This window comes from Varanus komodoensis, unplaced genomic scaffold (assembly GCF_004798865.1).
Source record: "Varanus komodoensis strain SLA01 unplaced genomic scaffold, ASM479886v1 scaffold74, whole genome shotgun sequence".
NCBI classification, from domain to species: domain Eukaryota; kingdom Metazoa; phylum Chordata; class Lepidosauria; order Squamata; family Varanidae; genus Varanus; species Varanus komodoensis.
The window spans coordinates 3,113,269-3,124,418 of record NW_025336401.1 but is presented as its reverse complement, the minus strand read 5'-3'; the positions used below and the strand labels follow the sequence as shown (position 1 = coordinate 3,124,418).

The 11,150-nt window shown below is 45.1% G+C and overlaps 1 protein-coding gene across 9 annotated transcripts in view; it reads left to right on the top strand.

The window, feature by feature from the left end:
* Nucleotides 1-719: 719 nt before the first annotated feature.
* The window catches only part of MAP7D3 (MAP7 domain containing 3), a 43,550-nt gene continuing 33,119 nt past the window's right edge, over nt 720-11,150 (top strand). For 3 of the 9 annotated variants that reach the window (XM_044452642.1, XM_044452647.1, XM_044452641.1), the window contains exon 1: nt 736-981. In XM_044452642.1, coding sequence (XP_044308577.1) covers nt 909-981 — 73 coding nt within the window. In that variant the 5' untranslated portion in view covers nt 736-908. Of the gene's footprint in view, nt 982-4,303; nt 4,349-11,150 lie in introns of those variants that run through there. The other 6 variants (XM_044452649.1, XM_044452648.1, XM_044452650.1 and 3 more) reach the window with 5 other exon arrangements.

Sequence of the window (11,150 nt, the reverse complement as noted above, 5' to 3'; positions counted from 1 at the left end):
CACATATTTGCAGACAGTCAAGTAGTCCCTGTATTACTATGGTTTCTATCCTCCCCAGCCATTCTGCCATTGACATGTATCCCACCAGCCCCTGCACCTGACATCCAATCCCAAGGTGCATTAATTTCTGCCCATATTGCCTGTTTCTTCACTACTCCACACCATAGAGGCTTGATCGCTGGAGTAGCTTCTGCAGTTGCCACTCTTTCCAGGGAACTCTGTGGTACTTTCATGGCTGTACCCTGGAAGCCATGATCCTGGGTTCCAGCAACAGGCCAGTGGCACAGGTGACCATAGACCAGGCCATTCTTTCTCACTGTGATCTCCAAAGATCAAGCGCCCCACACGGACATACCACGACTGGGCTCGGCCAATGCAACAAACCAGCCACGGTCAAAAGCCACCCTAGCTGGGCGCCAAGCCCTGACCAGGCTCACTTCCACGGCCGCGTGGAGGGGGGGGGGAACGGGCAGGAAGCCCTGCGCGTGCGCAGACGGAACCCACGCTCCGCCTCTTCCCGCTCGCTTCCACAGGAGGCAGCGTTTGAAAGGGAGGGCGGGGTAGAGCGCCGAGTGTTCCGGTTTGCGCATGCGCGGAGGAACGCTCTCGTCAGTTTTGTCCCGCGGCCCTCTTGAGGCGTCGGCGCCGCTGCAGGAAGAAGGACGGGTGCGCGCGCACGCTGCCGGCGCGCGGGCGCGGGAGGCAGGCGAGGCCGGCTCGGCCGGGCGCGTGCGCAGTGCGCCCCGACCGCTCAGTCCCGCCCGAAGCGGCCGTGTCTCGCTACGCGCGTGAGGGAAATCGGATTGACTCCGGCTCCGGCAGAGGAGAAGGAGGAGGACGACGGCGAGGGCACGGAGCGAGCGAGCGAGCGAGCGGGACCCCCTTCCCTCACACACGCGCGGGCGAAGATGGCGGAGGGCACCGGAGCCGCGCCGCCGCCCCCGCCGCCGTCGTCCCTGAAGGGGCTGCGGGAGCAGATGGGTGAGCGGCCGGGCCGGGCCAGCGCGTGAGGCGCCCACGGACCGTTTTCTGTCACGTCACCCCCGCGCGGGGCACAGCCAGGGACGTCCTGCCCCTGCCCCCCCGGGGTCTTTCCCGCGGCCCCCCACGCCGGGCGCTCTCCCGCCTCGATTCCTGCCCCATCCCTTCGGATCTCCGCGGGGGCTTCCCTCTGCGCCCGTGCTGTCATTGTCCTGTATCGAGTCCTCCTGCTCCGACTCCCCCTCCCCCGGAACCTCCCCGACTCTCTGTTTTGGGGGGCTCTTCATTTTCCTCGCTTCATTCCACTTTGCCTTTCGCTGCCCATGTCTTCACGCGCAGAAAGGCGTGAGGTTACTCGTTAAATTCATTCCGTTTTCTAGCTTGCCTTCTTCCACCACCCCGCCCCCATTTTCCTCTGTTTTTGTGCTCTGGAGTATTTCATCAACTTTGGTTTTATACACGTGTACACTCGCCACTCTCCCTCTTAAATGAATTGCAGGGCCTACTTTATTCCCCCACCCTATTAACTCGCACATTTCTCCTGGCTTAAGTGCCCCCCACACCAGCTTTCATGATCTGTTTGCTTAGCCCTTATATTTATTTGTATTTCTATTGTATTTATATTTGTCCTTCCTCTCTTCTGTTGCATCCACCAAAGGTTGCTCCCTTTCATATTGCAAGCACATTGCTAACTGCATGCATGCGTATGTGCAGAACAGTACTCCCCGTTTTTTAGGAGCCTTATTTCAGAAACTCCCTCCTGAATTCTGTCTAGACATCACCTCTCCAACTCCAGCATGGTCACTTCCCCTATTTTATTGCCTTTCCTATCTCATGTGCTCCCCTAATTTTAGTTCTCTCCAAATCTTTTTCTTTCTCATTCCCTGTAATAGTAGTATTTGGGTCCGCACTTTTTAAGCTTCCCCTTCCCGCTGCTGCCATCTCTTGTCCCCTTATTTCAAACCTGAAGCGGTAGGTAGAGCTCCCTGCCAATTTTCTTTTCTGCTGCAGTTAGAGGCTAATTGAATAGCTATACACATTTCTCTCTTCCCTCTAACCCCTCATAACCACCGCTCTGCAGATCTCTCTGTTGCTTCCTCTCTCCAAGGCTTGATTTCCGTAGAAAACTGCAGCATTATGCAAAAACTTAGTTATTGTCTTATTTATTTTTTAAAGACCCTGCCTATTGTGTTTAGAGGTGTGGAATACTATGGATATTAATGCCTCTGAGCATTTTTGTGTGGCTGCTTTTAAGATTTCTTGACAGGCTGGGCTTTCCAGTGGTTTGCTGGCATCTTTTAGCTCAGATTTTATTTTGTTCATGTGTCATCTCACAGTGGTGCATGACAAATCCGCTACTGTATTTGGGCCAAAAGATATCCAGCTAACTGTGCTTTTTGTTGTTTTTACTGCCCTAAGATAAGGCAATGGCCACTCATTTTAAATGGTTTTAAATGGAGATCAGACAAAATTCACAGAGGATGAGGCTTTCAGGAACTACTTGTCCTGCTGGCAATGTGTTCCTCCGGGATCAGAGGTTACAGCATCAGGGAACAGCTATTATTTTGCTTGTGAGAAACAAGGTCCTTCGGCATAGGCTTTCTGATCAGGTTGCTCATAAAAGAAGAGGCTGCAGCAGTTAATCATCATCATAATAATAGATGATTTGTCAATATTGCTTTACATTTGTGTTCCCCCTTAGTGGTATGAAGGTGCTTCATTTTATTTTACAGAAAGGAAGCTTAATTTCATAGATGATATCTCTGCTTAAACTGTGATTTTTATCCATGTCAGCTTAAATTCAGCACTGTACTTTCTGCATCTAGTGTTAAAATACATGGTGATACAGAAAATTATGGTGATTCTTCCTGTCTTTTGTCAAAGAAGATTATTATTATTTATTATTTAGGAAGCTTCTATTCCGCCCCATTCGCCAAAGCCTTGGGGCGGCTCACAACAATAAATAACATACTAACAATATAAAACAATATGATATAATTGGAGACATCCTGGCCAAAGATGTAAAATCACTAAATAATATTAACAATTAAAATGATGTTTAAATAAAAAGGTCTTGGCCTGGCGCTGAAAAACAAATAACGACGGCGCCAGGCAGACCTCTCTGGGGAGCACATTCCATAGATTGGGCGCCACCACAGAGAAAGCCCTCCTCCGGGTACTTACCCTCCTAATATCCTTCACCCAGAGTTCCCAGAGAAGGGCCTCTCCCACTGATCTCAAGGGGTGGGCGGGCACATATGGACGTAAGCACTCCTTTAGGTAACCAGGACCCAAGCCATTAAGGGCTTTATAGGTAATAACCAACACCGTGAATTGGGCCCGGACTTCAGTGGGGAGCCAGTGAAGCTGACGGAAGACTGGAGTCATGTGAACATAACGCCCAGTCCCTGTCAGCAGCCTGACAGCTCTATTTTGAACCAATTGAAGTATCCGGACCGTCTTCAAGGGTAGCCCCACATAGAGCGTGTTACAGAAGTCTAGTCGGGAAGTTACCAACGCGTGTATCACTGTTGCTAGGCAGTCTTTCTTCAGGTAGGGACACAGCTGATGGATTAGCCGAAGCTGAAGGAAAGCGCTCCTCGCCACCACAGTCACCTGAGCTTCCAGGGACAGCTCTGGGTCGAGGAGTACTCCCAAGCTGCGGATCTTGTCCCTAAGAGGGAGTGCAATCCCATTCAGGACAAGGTCACGGTCCCCTTCCCCAAAACCCGATCCACCTACCAACAAGACCTCCGTCTTTTCTGGCTTGAGCTTCAGTTTATTGGCCCTCATCCAGCCCATTGCCTCAGCCAGGCACCAGTTCAGTACAGCCACCGCCTTACCTGGATTGGTAGAAAATGTGAGGTAGAGCTGGGTATCATCAGTGTACTGATGATTCTGCAGCCCACACCTCCTAATGACCTCTCCCAGCAGTTTCATGTAGATGTTAAATAGGGGACAAAATGGATCCCTGCGGTACTCCATGGCATAACTGCCATGGCGCAGAGCCATAGTCCCCCAGCATCACCTTCTGGAATCTGCCATTGAGATAGGAGCGGAACTACTGCAAAGCAGTGCCTCCAATTCCCAATCCCGCTAGCCTATCCAGAGGGATACCATGGTTGATGGTATCGAAAGCCGCTGAGGTCCAGGAGGACCAACAAGGACGCACTCCCCCTGTCTCTCTCCTTGCACAGGTCATCATACAGGGCGACCAAGGCAGATTCAGTACCATACCCGGGTCTGAAGCCGGACTGAAATGGGTCCAGATAATCAGTCTCATCCAAGAGTGCTTGAAGTTGTTCCACCACCACCTGCTCCAACACCTTGCCCAAAAACGGGATGTTGGCCACTGGTCTATTTGATGGTATATTTGTCTTAAGAGATTCTAAGCAAATTTACACATGGTGCAGGATATCTGTGAGTAGAACTCCTGGCTTTAAAAAAATATTACAGGAAATTACATGGCATGGAGTGGGAGTGATTTTAGGATCTGAGCTGTGGTGTGTGTGAAAGGGGGAGGGTTGAACTCTGCTTGTCCCCCAGAGCTCCAATCCAATTAGGAGGCCCAGTGATGTCTTTTATTTTAAAAAATTCATGCACATGTCTAAGTCCGGTTTTTATGATCTGAACTACTTGCAATCACTTGTGGTTACTTCTGTGCACATGTAAGATCCACACTGTTTAGTTTAATGGGTGTCGGAATAGTTCAAACATATTTGATTTGATCCACTGTAACAGAATGTATGGATTAGAGCAAACACTTCTTTCAGATACAGGTGCTCAGTTTAAACATTCATTCCCAAGTAACCAAAGCATAATCAAATATTGCAGAATGTAATCAGGTAAGCCTGTTGTCAACTGCTTGCTTTTAGGACAGGCATGGGATGCTCGAAATGTTATTGGACTGCAACTGCCATCATGCTTCGCTATTGGATGTACTGGCTAGGGCTGATGGGAGTTGCAGTCCAACATTTAGAGAGGCTAATTCTTTCCATCCCTTTCTTAGCAAATAGGGTATATAATCGTGAATCAACCAGTGAGATCTAGGAAGCAGTCCTCTTTGGGGACTGAAGGTGAAGGGTTACCATGACTTCCTTTTCCTTATTTTTTTAAAGCAAAGAAGTGCTATTAAAAAAATTCTGATTGAAATAGTATCCTCATCATCATCTGGGATGGTGGTGGGTGGTGTAAATTGGTGGCCTGCAATAGCAGGAAGTTAGGACAATGACGTTGTTGTTGTTGTTTAGTCACAAAGACATGCCCAACCCATCACAACCCCATGGACAACATTCCTCCAGGCTCTCCTGTCCTCCACTTTCCCTCAGAGTAATGACCTTGGTAGCCCCTTCCAACTCTACTATTCTATGATTTTCTCTGTTATTTTTCCTGCAGTTCCACAGCCAAACTGCAACTGGCTGCACTGGGAATGATGGCTGATAAAAAATGTTCCTGTGAACCATCTGGTGTGCCCTTAGAGTATGTGAATGACTTTAGTACCAGTCACTGCCTACATGTCCCCCTGCCATGAGCAACACAATGGAGTTGATAGCTGCACCGTTCTTTTCTGCAGCTGAGGTACCCCATTCTGTCAGCAGCAGCAGAACTGACAAGGATCCTACCCATTTATTTTGCCTTAAACAGCAGATTAAGGGATGATACAGCCATATGCAGGAGAGGGGAAAATCAGCTTTTGAAGCATACAAGGGAATCTTTCCTGAAAACAAGTCCACAAAAATTACTAACACACAGCACTCCTTACCAGGCACTTAACACTCATGTACTTCTTATAGAGGTACAGTGGTACCGCAAACAAGTTTCAAATGTCACTTGAACTGCTATCTCTGGAATTTCATTTTCTTGTATGACTACTTAAAATCCCGTGAGGTAAATGTGACATTGGAATATGCTAAGCAGGCCAGTTCCTGTCTGTAGCCATGAAGTCACAAAAAAGAGCTGATCCTCCTGCTGTGGAGCCACCAGATATAGCAAGATAGGTGGGATTCAGATGGAGTAAATGTTTAGAAGCCAGCAGAGTCTGCAGAAAACCCTCAAGGATCATGTGTTTTCTAATGCGAATGGGAGAATAGGAAATACAATGCTTCCTGCCAGCCCTTACAGATACTGCTGCATGGGTCCTTCTTGGGTTGTCCTTTGAAAAAAAACAGTGGGGTAGCCACTCTGATTCAGTGTGAACCTGTATGTTAACTGGCACTTAAAACACCCCCCCATACACTGGGGCAGATGATAGAGCACATGCTTTGCATGCAGAGGGTCCCAGGTTCAGTCTTTGGCATCCTCAGATGAGGCAGGTAAAGTTAGTTGAAATCCTAGAGCATGGGTCCTCAAACTACAGCCCAGGGGCCAGATCTGAGCCGCCGTGCCCATTTGGACCCGTCACACACCCACGCACACACACGCCTCCACCCACCTCACCCCGCATGTGGGGAGGCAGCGGTTTGCTCGCTCAGAGAAAACGCTCTCCAAGCAAGCAAGCCGCTGCCTCGTGCGCCCACCTCACGGTGCGTGCCTGCCCGCACCTCGCCTCCCCTTGCTGCATGCGCATGCCCACACATGCCGCCCCCACACCAGCCCACACATGCCACCGGCACCACCTTTCTGGCCCACACCCAGCACCCGCAGCTTTCTTCGGTTTCTGTGAGTGCCAAGACACTGTTTAGGTTTTTGTTAACTTCTTGTTGGAGTCAGTGATGCAGCAGAGAAGAGTTTGTATATTTCCTCCTCTGATCTTTTGATGTCCAGTTTTTTCCATTGCAGGTCATCATTGCATCTAATTCACCTGTGTTGGTCTCCTGGTTAAATTGGTACCTGGCAGTGCCAACCCTTCTTGCTAATCCACTGAATTGACCTATAATGATGGATTCCCAGGTTGAAAAATAATACTCAGCCAAATGCCCATTTCTTTGGAAGAGAAGTAATTTACTTTGGAAGAGAACTATTAAATTGTTATGTTTAGCATAGCTATTGGATCTTCAAGAAATCAGTATATTATTATTATTATTATTATTATTATTATTATTATTATTGTAGCATTTCTATGCCGCCCCTTGCTGCTGGGGAAAACTGTGAATCTTATGAGATGATGGTACTCTGAGTGGTGGCACCGACAAAAGAGCAGAGGCACAATAGTGAGATGGTTGATAGGAGCAGTAATGAAAACTTGCTCATGAAAAGAAAGGAAGACCAGGGGTTAAAAAGGGACAGCAATGTGTTTTCCACATGCATGCCGCATAATAAAGGCATTATTGTATCTCCAGAGAAAGACTTAAGTTATGATTTCAGAGTGTGACTGGAGTTTGTTGTGATTCGCAGTGCTAGGCTCTATTGTCAATGGGGGCAGGGAACCTGCTCTCTTCAACAATGGTATGCCTGCAAACTTAAGGACAACACAAGCTTTCACCAGGAGGGAAGAAACTTTCCTCTCATGAGAGAAGGAGAGAGGAAACTAGCCCACTTCCCTATCCTGAAGGCGAGGAAGTAAAACAAAGAAATATGAGAAGGACATGATTTCTAAACACAGTGAGGTACGCAGGATGACAGAAGCAGGAAAAGCTAAACATCTCTCTTAACATAGGGTATATGCATTACACCCAAGATAGTAAACTACTCATTCATGTATTATTACATTGATTTTAATATTCCTTTAAAATGCCCACTGGAAATTAACGAGGGGATATGTAAATTGAGAATCGTCTGAGAAGTTTTGTTCCTTAGTAGGCTGTTTATTTAAGGCATTTCTATACTGTTTTAGCACAGTGCTCTCAGAGTAACGTAAAGGAATGCTGCACTGCAGGGCAGAACTTTGAGGAGTTCTGTCCAGAACTTTTATGCTGAAGTCTCAGAGCAGGTGGACTGATGGCAGTAGTTAGACCTGTAATCAGTTTGTGTATTAGAGGAGTAAAATTAGGGACTAAGTCTTATATTAATGTCTCTACATTTCCACTGCATTTTAAGGTAGTGCTTACTGAGATATAGTCAAGTGAAAATAGTGGGATTTTACATGTTTAATGTTAGCATGGTACATGTTTAATGTTCATGGTACATTTAAGCTCTGTTACAAATGCTGCATATTTTGCACAAAGAAATCAACAGTGTAGTTTCTGGTTGATTAGATAAAAAACATGCGTTTTCAGAATTGTCTGATATATTCCAGGTAGTAAAAATACATCTTCACTATTCTATAAAACATAGATGTATGTATGGTATAATATCAATGATTATTGGGAGAATGACAATAGCTACAGGAGGAGGGGCTTTTAATGAAGCCTTGTACAACAGTTTTTCTTGATGTTTGTGTGCTCTGTTTTCAGAACGGTTGTTTTCCAGTGATGATTTTCATGTTGTGTTTAGATATTTTTCAGTACAGTGCTCCTCCACAAAGGAACTCTAAGCAACTGCAACCTGACTCATTTGCTTTCTTTCTTCTAACTGCACTTAATTAATTGTCCCCCTCTAGGCAAAGTAGTGAGTGGAGCTCATAACTGTTCGCTAGTAGCGTAGTTAGCACGATGGGGCTTTCATTTGTGAGTGGTGTCAATTAGAGCAGAGTTGATGGACTGAAAAAATACTATGCAAACAGAATCCAATACATGTTTATGCACAATGTTTACAAACTGATTTGAAATTTGGAAGACTTTCTCAAGTTGTGTGATGGTACCTGCTAGGGACAGTTGCAGTGTAATCCTGTGTCCATTTATGCAGAAGACAGACCTACAACTCCCATGCAGGCTGAGAAATGCTTGCACTTTTATCCATAACGGTATTTGAATTCCCTTCCATGCTCTATGCAGATAGCAGTTCTTTCCACTTTTAAATATTATATAGTAGGTATGGCCAGTAGCAAAATATAAATGCCATTTCTACATAGAACAACTGGATGTTGGTATAGATGTAGATAGTAAAGAATTTCTATTTCTTTGGCTGTTGGTTGAGGGTATTTTTGTTTCACTTACAGATATTACTGCACCTTATAAATATCAGTTTTATGTACCAAGGAAGATTTGGGTGGTGATACCAAAATGGAGGGGGGACTATAAGAAGCTATCTTGTAGAAATCAGATCGTTGGCTCATGAAATTCATGAAATATTTGTACACTGATGGGCAGCAGTTCTCCAAGATTTTGAACAGGAATCTTTCTCAGCTTGAACTGGAAATATGGGGGATTGGAACTGGGAGCTTTTGCATCTAAAGTATTTGCTAGTGAGTTACAAGCAGCTCCCCAACTCTTTAGCATTTATTTTCTTCCCTGGGATTTAAACTAAAAAAAAAAGTTTAATCACCTGTGAATTAGTTTTTGGACAGTGTAGCAAAAGGGACAGGAATATTCAAAATTAAGTGAATTATGCAATTCTTGAAGTGTTCTTTCTTATTAATACAGTAAGCACTCTGTAGAACATCTACTGTCTTGTGATGCATCCTGAATCTTACATTTAGCCAACCATTAGGAGTAGGATATTACACCTGCATAATGTGTCCTCTGGCCAAGAAGTTCTAGAAGGTGGGGCTTGTCCCAAGCTGTTTTTATGCTAAGTGTCAACCACACCTCTAAATTTCCCCTGAATTCTTACTTTGCTGGCTGAGGGCAATATACCCTTTCCCTCCATGCCTGTTGTGGGTTGGTGGTGTCCTCAACTTACTATTCTCTGTAATCAGTCCAATCTGGAAGGGACTTTGAAGCATAGATTTATGCAAATCATCCATGCATGTCTTTTTATCCTGCTTTCCTGCCTACATGTTTACAAAAAATGAATCTGAGGTCTATATTACTAAACGTTCTGTCTTCTGGCAGGACTCTCTTGCGCTCCAGGAGCTCTGCTTCAGCTCACCAAAAGTGAGCATTAGGGTGTCCAACAGTAACCACTACTTCATTGCTTTCTGCCTTCCCTGTTAAAGCTTTATCTTGGGCAGAAAAAACAAAGGCCATACGATCCTGTAATATTTCCATGATGGAAGTGGGTATGCATGCAAGCAGAAAGGAATAGGTACAGCAAAAGAAGCCACAAACAGTGGCGCTTCATTTTAAAAAAGTTTTTTTCCATCAATATGAGCTTTCCTGAAATGATGAGGCAATTGCAGTGACAAGAGCACGGGACTGGGACTCAGACGATCTGGGTTCTAGTCCCCGCTCAGCCATGGAGCCAACTGGGTGACTTTGGGCCAGTCACAGACTCTCAGCCCAACCTGCCTCACAGGGTTGCTGTTGTGGGGATAAGATGGATGATGTAAGCTGCCTTGAGCCCTTTGTGGGAAAAAGGCAGGATATAAATAAAAATAAATAAAAAATAAATAAAATAAATAAAAAATACCAGCTCGCTGAGTATGTTTCTCAGTGCTTAAAGGACATGCCAGCTCTTACCATTTTGAGATGATTAGGGAAACATCATTTCCAGATTTTTTCTTTCCTCAAACTTCTAGTAGTTGCACTGATTTCTTGTTGTTGCTTAATGATTTTTCCCCTTGGTTTTACTGATCTTCCCTGTCTCAATGTTTTAAATAATTATATTTGTTTTATTGTTTGGGTCTGCTAATTTCAGATTTTTTATCATTCTTGCAAGGTATTTTGTTACAAAGAAGCATTGTAGAAATATTTTAATAATATTTATTTATTGCACCTTTTTCTGCAGTTTTTGGATACAAAAATATGAAGTGTTTGCCCCATGAGAAATATGCTTGGCATTGTATATACCACTGGCAAGCTTTGACTGTGTTTTTAAAGAATTTGTAGTTTCACTAATGCATTCTGCCTTATTTGTACATTAACTTGGTCAACATTTTATGCTGATTTAAATTATGTGATTTGCAACTGATTGACTAAAATGTGGTGATTAATGGATGGGAGAAAGATGACATCCTGAGCACATACATCAGTACATCACTCCCATCTAGATTTTGGCTTTAAGCTAAGTATTCTGCCTCGTTGTCATGATATAGCAGGGCTACATTCAGTAGACTTGAACATGAGAATGTTTTAGTCTGTCTGCCTTGCTTACCAAGTATCTCTCTTTGCTGGGAAGTCTGGCCTTGAGAGCTCACAGCTGAGAAGTCGAGCAGATCTGGCTGGATAAATTGTGGAAGACACAGCAGTGGTCTCTTATCTAGGGAACCTGTTGTCCTTGCCTGTGCTGAAGATCTAGAGTCCCATTTCTCT